Source organism: Vipera berus, assembly GCF_964194415.1.
Source record: "Vipera berus genome assembly, chromosome: 1".
Classification (NCBI taxonomy): domain Eukaryota; kingdom Metazoa; phylum Chordata; class Lepidosauria; order Squamata; family Viperidae; genus Vipera; species Vipera berus.
Window position 1 is genome coordinate 278350961 of NC_138202.1, and position 23163 is coordinate 278374123.

Here is a 23163-nt window from a genome sequence, read left to right on the forward strand (position 1 = left end):
CCTTTGAGTCTAGGTACTAGCAACTGCCTAGACTAGTGCAGTTTTCTTGGCAAGGTTTTCCAGAAGTGGTTTGCCATTGCTTCTTTCCTAGGATGAGAGAGAGTAACTAGCCCAAGGTCACTCAGCTGACTTCATGCCTAAGGTGGGACTAGAACTCATAGTCCCCTAGTTTCTAGCCCGATGCTTAACCACTATACCAGGTTGCCTCTCTAATAATTCTTTGGTGTTGTTAATTGAGCATTGCTAATGACATAACTGATCTTTGAAGAAACCTTCAGCATTTTTAGCAATAAATAATGAATGTTGCTTGTTCTACACTACAGGAAGTATTGAACAGTGTGTTACAATATAGAAGACAGAATACTATCCCTTTAGTTTCCTTGAACAGCCTCTGGAATATATTTAGGTTTCAAAATTCAGTATAAATGAAATCTATATTAGAACCTGTGAAAACTTCTATGAAAGCGGATGATGATGTGACTTAAGTTTGCCTGTGTATTTTTTCCACATGTGACCTCTCTTGTGCAGTATGTTATATATATCCTAAAATCAGTGAAAATGTGCAAATCATAGCTTTCTCAGTGCATTGGAAAACAAAAGAAGCTTGATGGGGACATATTGTATGAGGCATGAGGCATATTAATTGCTTTTAAAAAACAAAATAAAAACTGCTTTATCCATTTAGTAACTGTGGATGGGAACTTTTCTTTCTTTATGATTGTTTAGCTTGTAGCTTTCCTATTCCATTCTAGTTTCACTTGATTATTTCCCATAAATTTTCCTGCAGGGAGATGCACAATTGGTTGCTAACTGGTCAGGTTTCTATTGTGCTTAAAAACCAGAATCTATTAATTGCTGCTAAATCAGACATCTTATGTCCAGTTACTTAATATTTTGTTATCAGGCCTCTGTTTGCCTAAAGTGTTTAACTATCTTCAACGTAAAGGGATGGACTAAATGTTCAGAAGTATAGAAGCACCACAGAGTATGCCTTTAACTAACTGTTTTGGATTGTTAGATTTTAGATTCCATGCAGGAAGGCTTTTCCAAGTCAAAATGTGGCATCCTGGGAAAAAGGGTACAGGATGGCCAAATCTTGAAATGGAGAGAGAAATGGAACAAAAACAGGATGCTAAATATTGTAGAAACAGGGAGAGAGAAACTTTCTATGGGAAAGAAGACACTTGTGGGGACCTTGTACTAGCACTGATGATGTTACCCAGTGCTTTTTTTGTAAAAGAAAAAGGTGCCGGAACTCACCCATGTCATACAACCCGCCTTGCCTACCCTACAAGGTTCCATCCAAAAAAGGTGCCGGAACTCCGTTCTGAGCGTTCTATGAGGAAAAAAAGCCCTGATGTTACCTAGTTTGGTAACATCAAAGTCTTATCTACAGATATTCTCTTCTGAAGGAGACAAACAGTAAAGAGGAAAAAGAATCTTCAGAAGGGGAAATATTAAATGTTTGTGGAAGAGAAATTATCTCTTGGCAACGCAAATTTGTTTATCATAGGATAGACTTGAGTGAGAATATGCATTTTTCAAGTGATGAGTTTATTTGAGGCCAATAAAGATGATTCTTGCAGCACTTCATTTGAATCCATTAGGAATGTGGACTATTCAGCATTTTACAATCTGAAAATGATTTGAGCTATAAGATTGTCAAAAGTCATTCCAGCCTTTTAAACGTTGGTTCTTTTGTACTTTTACTAATGATGGTATATTTTTTCCTAGGTCTTATTTGGTACTGCTGATGGTCAAGTTATTGTTATGGATTGCCATGGCCGAATGCTGGCACATGTTCTTCTTCATGAGTCTGATGGCATCCTTAGTATGTCCTGGAATTACCCAAGTTTCTTGGTGGAAGACAGTAGCGAGAGTGACACAGATTCAGATGATTATTCCCCACCACAAGGTCACTTTTTTTTCAGTTCGGTATTTGTATGTTTTTGTTCTGCTTCTCACTGAGATGGTAAAGCAATGTATTGAGTGCTCCAACATTTATATATTTATATTCACATCCTTGCTGGAGTATTCTCCAAATGCATCTCTTCTAAATAATTTTTTACTGCAAGAATTGTTTAATTTTAAGTTGCCAGTGACGCTAAATTACCATTACATTCTGTATGACTCATCTACCTCCTAGTTGCATATTGTAATGCATTTCTGATTATACAGTGGTATCTTATAGAACAGTCTTCTCCACCTTAGTGCCCTCCAAATGTATTGGGACTGTAGTATGCTGGAAATGCTGGAAATTGTGTTTCAACCCTACCAGGAAAGTCCCAGGTTCGGGAAGATTTATAAATTAAAAGTATCTTCTCAAATTTTGCATGTTTGCTTTATCTCTTTCCCCTCCCATGCCTTCTGCAGACATATATACCAATACTTTTTGCACTCTGGCTTCAGTTATAATCCATGGTCACATAGTCAGAGATCAACAAAGCTGAAAAAAGAGATACTGTATAGACCTCTGATTTATTTTCAGGTGTCAACACATCTTCATAACAAGTGAAAAGGTTTCCAAATTCTGTAGAACTCCTTAAGTATATTAGACGAGAAATGTATAAACTATGGAATTTGCTTTCATAAGTATCATTGCCACTAATTTATATGAATTTAAGGGGGAATAGAATAAACTTGGAGAAGATCAGATTATCAATAGTCACTAATTGGAATCATACTTCTTTGATTCCACCAGGATCAAAGGCTATATGCTGCTGAACATCAGTTACTGAGATATAACATGTAGAGAGTTATTCTTGTTTTTATATTTTTTAATGAAATTCTTACTTATAGTTCACATATCTTCTTTATATAGTAATATTTTGGCAATCTGATTCCTCTTCTAAATAACTCTAGTGATATAAAAACATTTTTGCATTATTTTTCAAACAAGAGCATTAAATGTTTAAGACATCTGCAAACAGAATGGCATAATTTGTATGTTAACTAGATTTTTACATTTCTTCCACAACATTGCTGAGGATTGTATTTGCACATTGTACATTGCGTGCATACTTTGCTTAATTAGGCACATTTTCCAGTCAAAAGCACAAACCTAAGGAATTGTTTGTCTGAAGCTACTGAACAGTAGATTAACTCACATTATCAGTTCTTGCACGATTTTCTATTCTCAGAACCAAGACACAAGACAATAAGCATGAATTTCAAAAGGGCAAGTACTGTACTTATTTCATAAGCAAATCTGAAGCTTGACTGCTATTAATTACCAGATTTCCTTGTTTATCAAAAAGGAAGTAGAAAGAGATAATCTCTAGCTACCAGCCTTCCTTAGACTATTCCAACTTAGTTTCAACCAGGGAAGCAATTAAAGCTGGAGTACGTGCAGCCCCTGAAGCCATGGGTGTGGTCTCAGAATCCTAGCAAAAATTAATGAATAGCAAAATTTAGTCATTTTTAATGTAAGGGTAGGATGATATCATTAGATAGGTGGAAACAATTGTTAGATTCTGCCCCAACTACATGGTTGGTCTTAGCTGGGCTTAAGTTGTGACGTTCTTATCCTGAGAAAAATAGCATATTCCTCAGTTTAAAACAGTTTCTTACTCTTCCTGATACATTTATTTTAGAGGTACCCCAAAGAGGATCTTCCAAAATCTGTGGGACCTTTCTGAAATCAAAGTTTCTTGAGCGAATCATCCCCAGATTACTTTATATTTTGTCCCTTCCAGCTAAGAAGCTATGAGAGGTTATTTTAAGTAATTGCCTTTCAGTACTCAGAATTTTGAAGGGGGTTATATTTTAGCCTGAACCCCTGTCTCTCACCACTATAATAAAGATATCAATTGCATCCTGGTTATATGAATTGGAAAAAGGAGTTGATTGAAACCAAATTTAAAAGATGGCCCTTAGAACTATGCACTTTTTAGAAGAGGTCTACTGAAGTGTCTTGGCAAAATAGTATCCCACTTCTCTTGAGGGGAGGGGAACAAATGCTTCACTTCCGTAAGCAACAGAGGCTTCCATTTTGAGGTCAGAAGCCTTGTTAGCAAAACAAAGTGGCCAATCAAGACACATCCAATCCACCTCCATGAACTGTCAAGCTGAAAGGACTCTTTTCTGTAAATCAAGGTGCCTTATTTTGCCCATGCCCTATCAAGTAAAAGAAAACAACTTCTCTCCCAAGGCCAAAGAGAGAAAGCAAAACAGAAAAAAAAATCCCAAGGATTTAGCTTTCATTTTGAGCATGCAAACTCCAATATTTATGGCATCGCCAGATGAATCTACGAAAACAGGCTTCTGCTCCCAACTTGGTTTGTTTCCCTTCATTGGAAAACTTCTGATTTATAATAAATCAGGACAGGAGGTTCATTCTGGGATTGCTTTACAGTACCATTTGCCTGCCATAGAAGAATAAAGCTGGCAAGTGTATAAATGATGCTGAGTCACAGCAGTGGGTGAACTTGGTTCAAGCCTACTTCTATTGATTATGCTAATATGACACATTCTTATGAAGCCTTGTGTGTTCCCATTGATCTGGTTTTGACTCACACAGAAGAGTAGGAGTAGGTTGCTTGAATTAGCTCCATAGAACAGTGCCAGTTCTATGATACTGGCTTTCAGATCTCCACAACTTAGCAGAATACATCTAGAGTGAGGTTTGAAATCCTATCAGGACTTTAATGTGGAACTGGAAATCTGGTTTCAACATCTGTTTTTCTTTCTAATTTGTCTTGCAGATGGTCCAGCGGTATATCCAGTCCTAGTTCAGAACACCAAACAGCTTCTCACTGTCAGCTTCACATCAGGAGATATTAGCTTAATGAACAACTATGATGACTTATCTCCTACCATCATCCACTCAGGGTTAAAAGGTACTACAAAAGGGAAGCTTCTTGTTTGCTTTAATTTTGATTGCTTTGACAGCATCTATCCCATGAAGCTCAGCAGCTGTCTGCAAATTTTCTGCTACCGGTAGTGACACCTACCCTGTCAAAGGGAAAACTTAACAATGGGATTCTTTTTCAAGTAAAATGGTCGCTAGTTTTGTTATTGTTTGTACCCCCAACAGTCTGTTGGCTCAATATCCTGGACTCAGCGCAGTTATTCAGACTCTCAAAATCTTTGACTCTATTCCCCTCAGACTATCTAAAGTTGTTAACGAAGGAAATTTCAAAGTGTTAGAAGTGGGAAATATGCAGCTGGAGTATACTCAACATTAGCTGTTTTAATTAACTGTAACTAAGATGAAGTCAAATGTATATCTTTTCCATGATCCTTTTTCTTCATGCTAACATAAGGTCACAATGTGGGGGTGACCTAGCCTGATTCATGAACCCAGCTATTGTAGTTTGCCAACCATGACTTATGAATTTGCATGATATCTACAGCCAGCCTTTCTGTCAAGTGAAATACTTTGAAAATTGTCCCACCGAGGCTGAAAGGCTTGCCCCAACACGTAGGATGAAACAGGAAAAATAATTAAGGAGGATGGACTGTTACTGTTATTTTCATAATGTTCATTCATATATTGCTTTGCTTATTTCTTAATTAGTGGCAACCCTATTAAACATTCCTATGGGGAAGAAGGGTCTATGTATGTACCTATGAGAGGAACTGTTTGCTAAATTTCTGCTGTTTTGTGCCTTTAGATGTAGTGGCTCAGTGGTGCACACAAGGAGACTTGCTGGCTGTAGCAGGCATGGAAAAACTAAGCCAACTAGCTGAACTTAACGCTGCTTCTTTTCTGAAAAGTGCACTCGTCAAGTTCTACAATATTCATGGAGAACACATCTACACTCTGGAGACCCCTGTACAGGTAAGAGTTATGCTGAAAAGCATGACATCAGGAAGGTGAAAAAAAACCCCAAGACATATATTCTCATATAGAAAAATTGCTAGCATGATAGTACAGATAGGAATGAATTTATATAGAATCACTGTGACTTATTTAACTATTGTTAATAAAATAGTGAAGAAAAGATTGAAATGATAAGAAGGCTTCCAGTAGTGGGCTAATATCCTATCCTAGCGACTGAAGATTGGTACAGTTAGGAGTAATAAGGTAAAGGTAAAGGTAAAGGTAAAACATGCGTGTTAGTCGTTTCCAACTCTAGGGGCCGGTGCTCATCTCCGTTTCAAAGCCAAAGAGCCAGCGCTCTTCCGAGGACGTCTCCGTGGTCATGTGGCTGGCATGACTAGACGCCAAAGGCGCACGGAACGCTGTTACCTTCCCACCGTAGTGGTCCCTATTTTTCTACTTGCATTTTTATGTGCTTTCGAACTGCTAGGTTGGCAGAAGCTGGTACGAGTAACAGGGGCTTACTCTTTTACGCGGCACTCGGGATTCGACCCGCCAAACTGCCGACCTGCTCGACAAGCTCAGCATCTTAACCCACTGAGCCACCATGTCCCTTATTTAGGAGTAATAGAATCCTAGAAAAACATAGACACTTGAACATGCATCTCAGGCCTGAATCATGTGGAAAGGCATGCGGATAATAAAATACTTCCTATTGAAAAATCTTTAAAATATGATTGATTGATACAGAAAAGTCTAAAAAAATTTTTTTTTCTACACAGCGTCCCATAATCTCAATTTGCTGGGGTCATAGAGACTCACGTCTGCTCATGGCTTCTGGCCCTGCCCTTTATGTTGTCCGAATAGAGCACCGAGTGTCCAGTTTACAGCTTCTGTGCCAACAAACAATTGCCAGCTCTTTGCGGGATGACAAAGATATCAGTAAATTAATCCTCCCTCCTCGGCTTTGTTCATATCTAACCACTGCCTTTACACCAACAATCAAGGTAAACAAATGGTGGGGTGATAAACCTGTCAAAATTAGTATGTAGGATCCTTGGTGCGCTCTGAGCTGGGTTGTTTTCTTGCAGATGTTTCAATACTAGTCTAGGTAACATCAGTATTATAGTGTGTGTATAGTATAGTATGGAATGGAAGTATAGTATGGAGTGGAAGATAGGTAAAACTTAAACTATAGAAGGAGCTGACATTAAAAAATGAAGTACAGAATTACATTGTAAATTAAGGCAGCAATATTTGACAACACTGGTGGATGACCTACAACTTGTATGCATTTTCCAAGTAGCCATATTGTGACGCTCAGAGCACTCCTGCAATAAGGGGGATCTATTTTTTTTTACCTGTTTGCATGTCGGGGAAGGTTTTAAAAAATAATAACCGAGATTGGACTGATTTTTCCCCCCCATGGTGTTCAAGTAGCAAGCAAAACTATTTTATGGCTTGAATGAAGACATTGGTTCTACCCCTTAAATGCCCTTTCCCCTCCCCCCCAAAAAAAGAAAACAAAAAGAAAACAAAAAAACCAGACCAGAAAGTTGACATCCCTGTTTTGCAGATATTATGATGTTACTGGCCATGATTAAATTGCCACTTCTCTTCACTGCCTTTACTTGAGAGAAATTTCCATGAATTCATTGGCGTAGATTCGAAGTCTCATAAGAAGAAATCAAAGCAATGTTTAGTTCAGTAGCCTGCATAAACATTAATGTAGTTCATCTCTTAGCTGAATCGTAAAACCTTTGTGCTTGGTTTTTACAGGAACTACCGTACTTTAAAAAACTCCACTTATCTAACATCACTGTTGCTTATTACACATAGGCATACAACAAAGCTTTCATTACAACTGAATAAGGCCAAATGCTTAATCATATTAGTTTGAAGTACGTGCAAAATTCAGAGTAAAATTGAGCAGGTGTTCTTGGATGATAGATAGGTGGTGGGAGAATGACTGGTATGACTTGTTTTTTTATTCTACATTTAATCCAGCCTCCTATTCCAGACCCTAACAACATGCGAGATTTTGTTAGCTACCCAACATCTGGCAATGAAAGGCTTCACTGTACAATGAAGCGGACAGAAGATGACCCGGAAGTTGGAGGTCCTTGCTATACATTGTATTTAGAATATTTAGGTGGTCTGGTGCCTATCTTGAAAGGACGTCGAATTAGTAAACTCAGGCCTGAGTTTGTCATCATGGATCCTAAGACAGATGGAAAAGCAGGTACAGAGTTATGAGTTGGCTGTTTTTGTATTCCAGTTCTACTTGATGTGCGATGTTGTGCATGGAAATAGGATAGGACAGGATAGAAACATTATTTGGCCAAATGTAATTAGACACACAAGGCATTTGTCTCTGGTGCATAAGGTCTCAGTGTATATACAAAACAATAATAACAAGTAATAATAATCATAATAGTGATACCAATAAGAGAAAGTAGTAAAAAAGATGAGAAGGATAATAATACAGTCACACCACATGGGAAAATATAAGATAATACTGTGGGATTTAGGTGTTCAGCAGAGTATTATGCAAATATCATGTATTGTATTAGAAATAGCTTGTTTTAAGATGCACAGTAGTTCTACAGTGGGTCTGCTATTGTCTAGTACCAAAGAGCCTTAAACTTCATATCTTGTTCACGGAACAAATATTGAGATGTCATACAGAAAAGTGTCTTCTGCTAATCCATAAAACTAGTTCATCTGCTTAAGAATAGTCATGCTATTTATTTCTCCTATCAGCTATTTTAAATTAACTTAAGATAACTGTTATACTTCAATTTGTCTTTTAAATTGTAGTCTATTATAATATTCTATGACCTAACAGAAGGGGCAAGGACATATCATTAACTGCTCAAAGCATTTTTTTTCAATTTTGAAGAGATACTTGCCAATTCAGATAACTGAACACTATTTGTTTGATTTCAGAGTGTTCCGTATTGCAGTTATATAGCAGTTACTACTTATAGAATAAGCTATAGATGACTGAGTTATAATTGTGATCTGATCTGTGAATGCTTCTGTCTTCCTTTTTTCCCCTTTTATATAATAGATGAAGTCTATGGTAACAGCTTGATTTCCACCATGATTGATAGCTGCAACTGCTCTGATTCCAGCGATATTGAACTGAGTGATGACTGGGCTGGGAAAAAATCTCCAAAAATCACTCGTGCTAGTAAATCACCCAAACTTCCCAGGTATGTCCCATTGCCTGGAGGTGGTCCGGGTTTGGATGGGGAGAAACAGGCTTTGTCTCAATCCTGCCAAGACTGAGTGGCTGTGCATACCGGCATCTCAGACTAACCAATCTTTTCCATCGTTAACTATGGGGGGTGAGGTGTTACCCCCCGTTGATAGGGCCCGCAACTTGGGCGTCCTCCTGGATTCACGGCTCAGTTTGGAAGATCATATAGGAGCCGTGGCCAGGGGGGCTTTTGCCCAGGTTCGCCTGGTGCACCAGTTATGGCCCTATCTGGACCGAGATGCCCTACGCACAGTCACTCATGCGCTCATGACCTCCAGGCTAGACTACTGCAATGCTCTCTACATGGGGCTGCCCCTGAGGACCACTCGGAGGCTTCAGCTGGTGCAGAATGCAGCCGCGCGAGTTGTGATGGGAGTCTCCCGATACTCCCATGTAACACCTCTTCTCCACGAGCTGCATTGGCTTCCAGTTGCCCTCCGGGTGAGATTCAAGGTGCTGGCGATGACCTATAAAGCCCTAAATGGCATGGGCCCAGATTATCTGAGGGAGCACCTGCTGCCAGCCTCAATTTCCCATCGTCCTGTGCGCTCCCACAGGGAGGGCCTCCTCAGGGTACCGCCGGTCAAGGATTGCCAACGGGCGATCTCCAGGGGGAGGGCATTCTCTGAGGGTGCACCTGGCCTATGGAATCAACTGCCAACGGAACTCCGGACTGCCCCCGACTTTCGTTCATTTCGCCGGGACCTAAAAACCTGGCTCTTTGAGCTATCTGGTCTGGACTGAGGGGTTTAATGTTTTTAAATTGTGGTTTTAATTTTTTGTGGCTAGACTTAATGTAATTTAATTTTAATTTTATATTGTATTGTTTTTAAATTTTGCCTTGTAAACCGTCCTGAGTCCTTTGGGAGTAGGGCGGTATATAAACCGAATAAATAAATAAATAATATTTTTCTCCCAGCTGTATATGAATTTTATGTATATGTATATGAATATATTATTCTTATTCATATGCATACGTATCCATCTGTAAATGTATTACGGTATTATGTATATGAATATGCAAAGATGGTGTCCTATAAAATTAAAATAAAAAGAAATATTCCTAGGACATAAGAAACTGGCCATTTAAAAAATGCTGGGGTTTTTTTCATATAAAGCTTGCTAAGAACCTTAGAATTCTTTTCTGTGATTAACTACCAGAGTAATGTTTCAGATGCTTGAGACATAAAATGTGACAAGGGACTTGGGAAGTTTTCTGTTCTTTTTCAGACACATTTCTTTTCTTTTTCTTCCTTTGCTCTTAATTTGACACATTGATTGCCCACAGTTCATCGTCACTGCCAAGAGAGTTTTTATTTCGCTGTTGGTTCCATTCTGTTCCTTAAATAATTTTCTGCTGTGAGAAATTTTCTCCTCTCTGCTTACTGAACTTTATAGTTTTGTTGATCTCTATTGGGCTGAACTGAGTGGTTCTTTGACTGGTTCCGGATCAATTATTTTGAAAAGGACATTATCCTTCTTGAAAATTCAGTATTTCAGCCATAAAGTTCCTGTTACAGAACACTACCCTACCTAAACCTCTCCTAACCTCTGTTGACCTGAGAATAGTTTTCACAGAGTATTAAATCTGATGCTCATGTTTGATATGTAGAGATAAAACTGTTCTGCATTTGAACCTGAATGTTACCCAGCAAAGAAAAAAATGCTGTTACGCTATAACTATTTTCTTCACATGAAAAACTCCTGCTAAAGCCAGTAGCACATAATGCAGATTAGCTAGTCCCTTAGGATGTCTGTAAGTAACCTTCCTCCTTTTCTTACTCGATCCTGAAAACGTATCCATATGTGTATAGAAGCACGTGCACAACTTTTTTTTCACTGGAAAAATAAAATAACTGCCTTTTTGCTTCCTGCAGCACAAGGAATGCCCTCTTTTTTTTTTGGTCTTGAGAGGAACCGGGAAGTTTGGTCATTTTCCCATTCTTTCACTCACTATGGTTTTTCTTCTGTTAAAAGCAGTGAAAATGCACTGATTTTCAACCCCTCGTGCTGATAGAAAATGTGAATCTGTGCTTGTATCCTTTTGCTGGGAGAAAGGAAAGGAGAAAAGAGGAATTTTTGCCCTTCCTTTGCTCCCAGAGACAACTCTTTCCTTGTAACTTGCTGATCACATTAGCAGGCCGTAGATCAACCTCCCATCGCCCAGTTCGCTCCCACAGAGTTGGCCTCCTCAGGGTTCCGTCGGCCAGGCAATGCCGGCTGGCGACCCCCAGGGGGAGAGCCTTCTCTGTGGGTGCGCCGACCCTCTGGAATGACCTGCCTCTGGAGCTGCAGATGGCCCCTGACCTTCGGTCCTTCCGCCGTGACCTGAAGACATGGTTATTCCAACAAGAGGGCCTGGACTGACCATGGTTTTTAATTTGGTTTTTATTGTGTTAAATTGTCCCGTATTTCTTATATTCATTGTTTAATTCTTTTTTAATTTTTGTATTTTATGTCTCTTAATTTTTATTGTTGTGAGCCGCCCTGAGTCCTTAGGGAGAAGGGCGGCATATAAATTTAATAAATCCTAATCCTAATCCATACTACTGTGTTGTAAAGAGACAGAGAGCATATCTGCTTGTGCATCAGTAACTTTTTGAAATTTTGTTTACAGAATTAATATAGAAGCTCGCAAGTCTCCAAAGTTGTCACGAGCTGCTCAGGAGATATCACGATCTCCCAGATTGCCAATAAGGAAGCCCTCCATAGGATCACCTAGCTTAACCCGTAGAGAATTTCCTTTGGAAGACATCACTCAGGTATTTCATAGCTTTTTATTACTTACCAGCATTATATCAGCCCAGAGTCCACTGGCGTTGGGTGGCCAATAAGTTAAAATGTTCCTCAAGAAGGCTTAATATTCTGGACTAGAAACAGGAAGACTGAAGTTCTATCCTTTCTTAAACATGGATGCTGGTTAGATGACTTTGGGCCAATCACAACTTTCTCTGGCCTAGACATGGAAGTCCAAAAGCATCTGTCAATCAGCTCAGACTGGGCTAATATGATAAATTAGTCAATAATCTTCCGTGAAGAACCCTGCATTCCCACAAAAAAAATTTCCTTGTTTTGAGCTAGGTCATAGCAGCTGAAATTTATATTTAGATAATGGTTCTAATCTGATATCTGATCTAAAATGTCTTCACCTTCAGTTTAAATAGTGGCCCCATTTTACATTCTGGAAATAATAATTCCAATCAGTCTTATAGGACTGATTGAAATAATTAAACCATTAACAACTGAAAGGCCACACACAACCAAGCACCACATAAATACTATGCATAGAACAACCCAGTGCACACATTTTGGAGTGAGAGAAGTTCTCTGAAGATGGGCTCCAGTACAGGTCCAAAAGCTTGGAAGAATAAATCTCTGATCGCAGTGACTGACTCAGATTGGATCCTGATTAAAATAATGTTTATAAATGCTCTAAAAATTATTTTTATTATATATATATATATATATATATATATATTTCTTATGTCTTTTCATTGCAGTACAATTACCTTGCTCAGGTCACATCAAATATCTGGGGAACCAAATTTAAAATTGTAGGCTTGGCTGCGTTCCTACCAACCAATCTCGGTGCAGGTAAAATTTAGTCTTGAACTTTTTCCTTCATTTCAGTTCTTTCTAACCAAGCAGGTTGGTTGTTGGTGTTTTTTTTTTTAGAAAAAACACATACATTTTTTTTTAGAAATAGTAAATGTCTAACTAATGGAACAGGCAACAAAAACATTTTAGAATAGAAGCATCTGGTTGCATTAAAAATTGATAACGTGTTGTCCAGATTTACTCAGGGATTTGTCATGTTCTGTCTTGTCTTATGGTTTGATGCCAGTTGCTATATCTTGGCAGGAAGGGATAATTCTGATAATCACATGTTAGGCGATGAAGTTACTATGAACAGATTTTCACTGTAGTTATTTGGGGAGATGACTAGTCTTGTGAATGATCTGAAATGATTCTTCAAAATCTCTAAAGGCTTCTGGGTGACATGTCAGTTCCTGTTGAATTATTCACAGGACCGCTTCACCCACATCAGAAGTGTAGTGATTGTTAATTCATTGAGTCTATGGCCTGAAATTTTCAATATTTTTTATTTCCATCTTTGGGGTTTTTGATTTTTATTTTCCTCCCTCTTTTGGTATCCTTTCTGCAGTTATCTATAAAACCAGCTTGTTGCATCTTCAGCCAAGGCAAATGACCATTTATCTCCCAGAAGTGCGGAAGATTTCCACTGATTATATCAACCTACCTGTTTTCAATCCCAATGTTTTTAGTGAAGATGAAGATGATTTGCCAGGTGAGATTGAACTTGAATATTTACCTCCTTTACAGAGTACACAAACTCTGGTTCTGTTGGAAATAAAGAGCTCGGGACACACGATTCTATTAACGTGATTTAAAGCATGTATAAAGGCCGTCATAAAGAGACATTGTGAGCACACTCCTTGCTTTTAGAGTTTGTAACAAGGCCATGGACTCCAAAACTGATAATCTATTTTAGTGCTTCCTTCAGGGACTTAACAGATCCTAAGAAGCCTTTACTGAATCCTGACCAGTGCAGATAATTCCTCCCACTATCAACCTCCTGCTTTATGTTGCTTATTGGGCTGAGAGATCTGATGAAGGCTGAGTGAGGGAAGAGCCTCAGGAGCTGGATGATGTTGCACAAGGCATCTATCAATTATGCAATTTGATAGAATTTGGATTCTTGGCAGTGTCAGTTCTTTCTAGTTTGTCTTGCCAAGATCCTATAAGAAATGTAAAGCTGGAGATATATTCGATAGTGTGGTGGAGCTTCTAGTTCTTATAATATTCTGAAGAATAACATTAAGAACTAACCCAAGAGGGCAAAGAAAGGTTGGCAGGCTATACATGTAAACAAGAAAGTATAATTAATCTGTGTGTTATGTGGGTATGCTGTTAATTAATTGACTTAGTTATTTATGCAGGAACTGGATTCCGATGAGATCCAACCATTGTTAATTAGGACTTTTGGGAACTTAACAGCGATTTTGGGAATTTAATCATCACTACTAGGATTACATCATTTGCAAATTTGCAAATTTTCTGAGGCTAGGTTTTAATATGATACAAAGATTTGCAATAACAATTACTCAGACCTGGAAAAGTTAGTAGCATTTTTTAATGATAAAATCAGTATGCCTTGATTGAATACAACTCTTGCCAAATTATCCGGAGATTAAGCAACAATAATATTGCCAGGAAATTTTAGATTTTTGTGTGTTCATTTTATTTTTCCAAGTTTTAGGAAGACAGATGAATTCTTGCTTTTATAGAAAAATATTTACATGCTGTGTAAATTGGATACCCCATCATTTCAGGTTATTGAAGACCTTATCAAAATGAAACTGAAACTAGGAAAAAAACAAATCAGTATTTTTTTTCCAAATTATATTCAAGTGTCTTTAATGTTAGCATTTTTTCATGTCTAGTACAATTTTATTTTTTTAAAGATTATTGAGATTAAAGTGGTGGATAGGTGCATTTACAATCCTGAGGTTATATTATTATTGTGTTTTCATAATTGCTTGGCTCTAATAATATAAATTACAATTTATTATATGACTACTCACTTTACTAAATTTACAAATTTATCAAAGGAATGCTAAGACCCTAATTTTATCTAAACAGACTGTCTGGCTTCACACCTGCCTGATCTGTAAATCTTGGCTCTTTATTTTTTTTAAAATTCCATTTATATCCCGCCCTTCTCCGAAGACTCAGAGCGGCTTACAAGCTTAGCAGTAGCCTTCATTCTATGTATATGCCTGCTTATTAGGGCTTTCACACATACCCCAAGCGGCATTATTACAAAGTCAGCTTAATTGCCCCCAACAATCTGGGTCCTCATTTTACCTACCTCGGAAGGATGGAAGGCTGAGTCAACCTTGAGCCTGGTGGGACTCGAACCTGCACTAATTGCAGGCAGCTGGTGTTAAGGAGGCATTAGCCCACTGCTCCACCAAGGCTCTTTAGTCACGTAAGCATTTATTCAAGAATTGGATTATTTGGCAGATGGCTCACAAACATGATTTAGTTTCTTTATTAGATAAATGGAAGCCTTAAACACGTAGATTTCTCCACAGCAGCTCATAGAAATCAAAACCTTTATGGATGTCTACGCTCTAAGGTTTGAATACTAGAAAGTTTGGTCCCATGTTTATGAGTTGTTAAATACTTAGCATTCTTTTGATGGCTTGGGAAGAAGATATATTGTTTTATTGACATAATGGTTTGCTGCAGCCTGGGAACTACTCATTTCTAGTCAGATTCTTCTTTTTCCCCCCACACTATAAAAGAACAGTAGGTGATTGTTAATAAGGATTTATTTATATTCAGTTCTAGCCTTCTCCTTTGGGCAAATTCACATTATCCTTTTTTCAACCATACTAAGCAGTTAGTACCAAGGTTCAACTGAATTTTAGCCAACCAAGATTCCCTTTAGACCAGGATATTTGTTATGATTTGGGAGTAAATATGCTTTGCAGGAAGAATGTAAAGCATATTTGCCAGCTATTTGATTTGCCTCTCATGACAAGATGATAATATTACACAGATGCATTCATTTGAGTAACAATGTAAATTCAACGGTGGAGTAAATCAAAGTATTTGCTAAGTGGTAGATTAACAAAATGAATTCTAGAGATGACAAGGATAGGTTAATCTGTAAACCATACTATAAATCTGATATTATAAGTCTAATATATTTATTGAGAAGAAACACTTTAATATCATAATCTAATACTATCTGTTTATATGACAGTGACTGGAGCATCAGGAGTTCCTGAGAATAATCCTCCTTGCACCGTAAACATCCCAATTGCTCCTATTCACAGTTCAGCACAAGCAATGTCACCAACTCAGAGCATAGGGTTGGTGCAGTCTTTGCTAGCTAATCAGAATGTGCAACTGGATGTCCTTGCAAATCAGACAACAGCTGTGGCAACAGCAGACCACATGGCTGATAATGCAGTCCATTATTCAGTCCCAAGCAGGTACTCAAGCCCAGGCCAAGTAATTTTTGGAGGAGTAGAAATGGGACGTATCCTCCAGGTCCCACCTCAGTTACCCTTGCCACCCCAGAATGCCATCCAGATGGCAATTGTGGACCACAGAGATGGGGACAGAGACCATGAACACTTCCAAAAAGCTAAGGCTTTGCGTCCCATTCCCCAGGTGGCTGAAGGAGACCCAGCTGTTTTCAGCACTGCCCAAGAAATTCAACTGAACAAAATAAACCCTCCTCCTCCGTATCCCGGAACCATACCTGCGGCTCCTACCACAGCTCCACCACCACCTCCTCCTCCAGTACCTCCACAACCTCCTGTAGATCTCTGTTTGAAAAAAGGTGATTTCTCTCTATATTCAGCAGCCCATTACCAGACCCCTCTTGGCTATGAGAGAATCACCACCTTTGACAGCAGTGGGAATGTCGAGGAGGTGTGCCGCCCTCGAACCCGGATGGTGTGTGCCCAGAACACATACACTTTGCCCGGGCCAGGCAGTTCTGCCACTTTGCGGATTACTTCATCAGAGAAGAAGATTCAGCAGCCATGTACTAGTGCCACCTTGAACAGGCTCACAGTTCCTCGTTACTCCATTCCAACAGGGGACCCACCCCCTTATCCAGAAATTGCAGCCCAGCTATCTCAAGGCCGGGGTATCACGCAGAGGTTGGACAATAGCATCATCCATGCTACACTGCGGAGAAATAGTAGGGAGGCAGCCCTGAAAATGGCTCAGTTGGTGGACAGCCAGAGGGCCACCTTGCAGTTCCCACTGAAACTGAAGAGCAACGTCGTGGGAGCCCAGTACCAGCAGCGAGTGCCAACTGCCCTGTACACATGCAGCCAGTGTAGCAGCAACACGAACAATGGAAATGGGAACATCAGTAATATCAACGCAAGCAGTGGCACATCAGGCATCAGCACTATGAGGCCCGATGTAACCACAGGGAGCAGCTCTCAGCACAATTCAGTCATTGCACACTCAGCCAGTACATCACCTTTGGCCTCCCAATCCTCTTACAATTTACTGAACCCACTTGACAATTCTCGGGAGCGGACCGATTACGTAAACTCTGCCTTCATGGAGGATGAGGCTCTTTCTCAACACTGCCCCGTAGAGAAATCAGCACGCCACGCCCCTGTAGCCATGGCAGAACCTAACATTGCTGTAAAAAGGCCACCTCCGTATCAATGGGAACCTATGGTGAGCGAGGAGATATGGGTTCCTCAAGAAAGGATAGCTCATAATACTTTGCCCAACCCTGGTAAACCCAACCCTCTAGTCATTGGCCAAGCTCAACATTTGGATATATCCCGAGCAACCTTTGTTTCTCCCAAATCTCCAACCAGTCCCACTGCCACTTTCCAGATGAGTTATGGTGTTGGAGCACCATATTTGGGAAATTATAGTATCCCTCCACCACCACCTCCTCCTCTTCAAGGAATGCAGGTCACCTGTTCTCCCAAAGAAGCTCTGGCCCCATCTCAAATTGCACAACAGGAGCCATCTGTTGTTCTTCAGCCAGCCTATCCCTCAAACCTCTCATACTGCCCTTTGCCTCCCATGTATCCTGGAAATAGTACTTGCTCAAGTTTACAGCTGCCACCAATGGCCTTGCATCCATGGAATTCCTATAGCACATGCCCACCTTCTGTCCAGAGTACCCAGAATGCTCTGCCACCCAAGGCACTTCTTGTGGTGGACAAATCTGTAATGTCTCCACCACCGGTAGAGCCTCCAGGTCATGTGGGCTCTGATGTGATGGCAGAGACAGCAGATAACTTCCAAGAAGTGCTCTCCTTGACTGAAAGTCCCATTCCTCAGAGGACAGACAAGTTTGGGAAGAAGAATCGCAAGCGACTGGATAGCCGGGCAGAGGAAGGAAATATGCAGGCTATCACAGAGGGAAAAGTCAAAAAGGAGGCCAGGACCACATTGACTGACTTCAATTCACTGATAGCCAGCCCAAGATTGGGCAGGGAGAAGAAGAAACTCAAGAGTCAGAAAGATCAGCTGAAGTCAAAAAAACTGAACAAGATGAACGAATTTCAGGACAGCTCAGAAAGTGAGCCCGAATTGTTTATTAGTGGGGATGAACTGATGAATCAGAGCCAAGGCAGTAAAAAGGGATGGAAAACTAAAAGAAACTTGAGGACAGCCAGTGAACTGGATGAATTTAAATGTCGGAAAGCAAATGAGAAGGAAGATGGGCGGCTGGGAAACCAGGGCTTTGTGTATGTGATGGCAAATAAACAGCCTTTGTGGAATGAGGCAACCCAGGTCTATCAGCTGGACTTTGGAGGGAGAGTGACTCAAGAATCTGCAAAGAATTTCCAAATTGAGCTGGAAGGAAGACAGGTAAGCTAACAAAGAGAAAATGGAAAATCTTTTTTGTGTTTGGTTTTAACATATATGTCAGGTGAAGCTTCATATGACTGCTCTTGAACAGTTCACCTGTTTTCTTGCAAAGAATGAGACGTGCACACACACATGTAATGCTGATCCTAGAGTGAGATTTGTACCAGAAGTTTAAGTCCTGATGGGAATAAGTGTGGATCATGGCTAGGGAACCTCTAGCCCTTTAAGATGTAACTGCACCTCAAATTCTGATATCCCTCATGATTAGCCTTGCTAATTAGGGCTACTAAGAATTGTAGTTTATTTATTTATTTTATTAGACTTATATACCGCCCTTCTCCCGTAGGACTCAGGGCAGTTCACAAGGTTTTTTAAAAACAATACAGCAAATTACAAAAATTAAAAACAATTAAAATGATTACATTTACCTTGAAATAAAACCCCCAATTACAATTAAAAATACAATTAAAACCCCAGTTAATACTCTCAGTCCAGGCCAGAAAGCTCAAAGAGCCAGGTCTTCAGGTCTCAGCGGAATGAGCGAAGGTCAGGGGCAGTTCAGCAATAATTTCCCACCTTTACATTTCTGTTTGAGATACCTGCAATTTTTTGGTAGCATGGAAGTCTTAAAACTATATAAATCTGTTTTGTTCCAGGAGGAGAGTGGAAGGTAAAATAACTGCTTATTTTTTCTGGATATTTTCCGTAATAAAAATTACTAAGCCAAATTACTAGAAACTATTATGGTCTCTGAGTAATACCACAGTGAAATGATAAGCATTGGGAGGAAGACCCTGTGACATCTCTTGCCTTATGATATCATCACACAAATGACATGAATCATGTCATTTGTGTCATATCATATTTATTGATAATACTCAGACTTTATTGTTGCTCCCCTCCAAGCAGAAACCTTTTTTTTCAAGTAAGAAGATTAAAATAACAAAACATCCTCACATACACAACAGACCCTCATAGGAGCAAGCCAATTACAAAGGAAACTATGATTACTGAGCAATATTAAGCAACCAATCACAACCCATAATGGTGGCTCCCAATTTACACCTTATCTCCTTTAAAAAGCCAATTGTTTACAGCTTTTCTATAACTCAACAGGAGACAATATGTGACTGATGCAAATTGCATAATTTACATAATGAAGACTTGACACCAGTCTGGCATATAAGCATTTCTGCTACAAAAAAACAACAGTGTGAACAGAAGTGTTAAGAAGGAAGTGTATGTTCTGAAATTCTGACTGTTGTTTTTCATCACTTATAAGAGCTGCAATATTACATACTTTAGTAATAGAAAGTACATAAACACGGACACAAAGCGGTTTTCAAAATTAAGCCAGTTTTTTTTTTCTTAAGAGAGAGAAAAATCATTCTCTGGCTTTTAAAATGAGTTTCACACTCGGCTGAAATAGAAAACTTTATTGTAAATAGCTTCAAGATTTAAGATTAAAACAAATGAATACAAATAAAATAACTAATATGGCTTGGTTGACTTTGGGCTAATGTGGTATGGGAATTCTGCCCACTTTCCTCATCCAGATATGTAGAATTCAACTCTCAGAATTCTTAGCAGAGGTCACATTGGCTGGGGCATTTCAAATCCACAATCTGGAGATTGGTGAACAATATTTTATGACTTACAAGTATGGATGATTTGGGCCAATCACTTTTTCTCAGCCCAATCCATCTCATAGGGTTGCTGTGAGGGGAAAAATAGAAGGAGAAAGAAGCAGTATTAGGAATGTTTGCTGCTTCAAGTTACTTATAAACTAAGGAAGGGCAACAATTAAATAAAAATAAACATAATTCATGATAGAAGGCAAAGGATTGTGAGCTGCTTCTTCCTTTATCTGACTTATTTATTCTTTCTCTTTAGCCACTAATTTTATTCTTTTTCTCCTTCCTCCTCTCCCTCAATCTTTCAGGTCATGCAGTTTGGACGGATTGATGGCAATGCCTATATCTTGGACTTTCAATATCCATTTTCAGCGGTGCAGGCTTTTGCAGTAGCTTTGGCTAATGTGACTCAACGTCTGAAATGAAAAGAGAAAAACAGCCTAGAGAGGATTACAAAAAAACAAACAAACAACAACACAAAAAAACCCACCCCACCCAATGGAGCTTTCTCATAAGGGCCAGTCCAGGAAATGTCAGAGTGGAGGTCTAATAGAGTTGCACAAAGGAATCTGGGAGGAAAGGTGGAAATGCAACTGGAAAAGTCTACAAGTGCCCGAAGGAAGGCATCATCTTTAAACACTTGGGGGGATGGGGTGGAGACCCTTTGGTTTGGGGTTAAATTTATTTGAATCAATATTTTGCTGATTTTGGGGGGCAAGGGAAGGATGAGATCTATTCAGTATTATGCTGAGAAAATGTGGCTTTTGACTTGTGATGGTTCTTCTGTGTTTGCTGCAAAAAAATAGCTAATGTAAGATGATAGAGGGATTTTAAAAGATTTTCCTTCCTTCCTTCCTTCCTTCCTTCCTTCCTTCCTTCCTTCCTTCCTTCCTTCCTTCCTCCCTCCCTCCCTCCCTCCCTCCCTGTTTTTTCTTTCTTTTATGCTGTTCTGTTCTGTCTAAAACAGAAATTATGCCCCCTCCCCATGTTGGACTAGTTGGTATTATTTACATCAAATATAACAGCAAAAAAGAACAAGAAAGCTATAATATACTTGAAAACATGTCTTTCTTCCCAGATAGCTGAGCACTGTAGGCATGAAGGAGATTTGTTGGAAATCCATATCTAATTTCTAAAATATTCTTCAAAAGAAAAGCTATTACTTTGAGAGTAGTTTGCAAAAATGCTGTGTTGAAGAAGCTAGTGGGTCCCCCCCTTTTTCATTGTGATCTGTGATCTGGATTATGAGTCTGTACCAGACAGTAAAAACTAGGGGGTGGGGGGGGGAGGCCAGGGAAGGAGGCATGCAGATACATGTTGTTTTGAAATATTTGTATTGATTTTTTGTATGAATGTAGGATACATATGACTTGGTGTGGCATTTAAGTAAGAGCTACATCTGCTGATCCTCACTTAACAATGTTTACAAACTAAATAAATAAAAACGTAACTTTTCAGCAACTGCGAGTTCCACAACATTGTAGTACTAATCCAGAAGACTATTGGCAAAAACTGGAACTTTTTTTTTTTGCGAATTATAGGCAATGAGTCAGATTGATTGTTTTGAGCTAATCAAAATCAGATCAGGATCCAGCGTTTGGATTGGGGTAGCTATGTGAGCGAGGGTTAGATTTAAGAATGGATGCACACAAGCAGACTGTAGAAAGGGGTTGTCTAGGGTTTCACTGGAGGAAGGCAAGCTGAGATAAATTAACAATCCAAACAATATTGTGATCACTGTTGAACTGTTACGGGCAAAACTTGATATCTACCAGGATAAGATCAAAGCTAGTGTATTACACTGGAGTAAATTTTCTCTTCTTTTGATATTCTTGCTGTATGAATTCCACTAAGGATGGATGTTAAATTGTAAATCAGAAGGTTCCTGGTTTATATCCAGCTGAATCTGTGCTGGTTGTTCCGCATTATCTCCAGCTTCTGCAGCTTTATCCAGTATTATTTCCATTTTAGAATGAAAAGGCTTAAAATTGCAAAAATAATAGTTCTAGGCTAAAGGGTCATTTCTCAGGATGCTGCATTCTCTACTTAATGCAACCACTTGGGATGATCAGAGTACACAAAAGTATAAATTGGCAACTTCCCATGTTGTTCTAGACAATCATGGTATTTGCAAAGGTATTTGGAAGTAGTGGTGGTGGGGAATAAGCATATTTCTTTATTGGAACCACTCATTAGACAAAGAAGCAGAACAAAATGGCTGTCTGGTCCCCATACAGTGGATTCAAATCATTCCTAACCTTGTCTTTTCCTGCAAGACACGAGCCATGTACTAACAGCTTTGTCCTCCAACCTTTCTTGTTTTGATTTTCCTGTCCAAAGGTAATTAGATGTTTTTGCTTGGAACCAAAGGTATCTAGGCCCAGACTGTCCTTTCTTCTTGACCCAGGGGAAATTTTGCCCATTTCTTCTTTCTGGTACAGGTCTCTGGTGAAAGGGATCTTCTAATACTGGGAGCAGCTGTTCAAGACACAAGAGTGGCTGCATTCTTTGAGCAAAGATCCCAAAGAGATACTTTATTGAAGAATAAAGGTTTCACACGCTCAAATTTTATGTTTCAAGTTGTTCAAAGCTCAGAAGTAAGTCTGATAAAAGAAATAAATGAATGAAACAGTGATCCTCATTCTGACCAATCAAGAGGTTTATGTGTCTCTTCTAACAACTACGGTTTTGTTAGATGTCTGTAGAGCAGATGATTGTTGTTCTTGGAAAAGAGATTTTTTAATAAGGCTTCTGAGTCATATAAAAGTATTTTAGAATGCAATGATATCATAAAGAATCTAATGATATCATAAAAGAATTTAATGATACCATAAAAGAATGTATGACTGTAGAAAGTCCATCTTTCTACATTCATAACTGTAAATAACACCAATTGCAAATCACACATTTTTATTAATAGGAAAACACCATCCTGGCAACAGGTTTTGGTGCAAGAACAGTTTTGTGTCCTAAACGCTGGATATTTTTCCTCATATTTGGAGAGAGATTAAGTCAGTTCTCACAAACAATAAAGAGGTTAGTTAGGCAGACTGTAGGTCAGAAATCTATGGTGTATCCAACACTATTAGAATCCAAATCTT

The 23163-nt window shown here is 39.1% G+C and overlaps 1 protein-coding gene across 1 annotated transcript in view; it reads left to right on the plus strand.

Moving 5' to 3' along the window:
* The window catches only part of TULP4 (TUB like protein 4), an 87091-nt gene that overhangs the window by 59558 nt on the left and 4370 nt on the right, over positions 1-23163 (plus strand). Inside the window, exons 5-15 of the mRNA XM_081314550.1 lie at positions 1735-1915; positions 4704-4838; positions 5616-5782; positions 6547-6771; positions 7772-8006; positions 8838-8982; positions 11647-11791; positions 12530-12623; positions 13195-13338; positions 15826-18428; positions 20371-22659. Coding sequence (XP_081170676.1) covers positions 1735-1915; positions 4704-4838; positions 5616-5782; positions 6547-6771; positions 7772-8006; positions 8838-8982; positions 11647-11791; positions 12530-12623; positions 13195-13338; positions 15826-18428; positions 20371-20487 — 4191 coding nt within the window. The 3' untranslated portion in view covers positions 20488-22659. The remainder of the gene's footprint in view (positions 1-1734; positions 1916-4703; positions 4839-5615; positions 5783-6546; positions 6772-7771; positions 8007-8837; positions 8983-11646; positions 11792-12529; positions 12624-13194; positions 13339-15825; positions 18429-20370; positions 22660-23163) is intronic.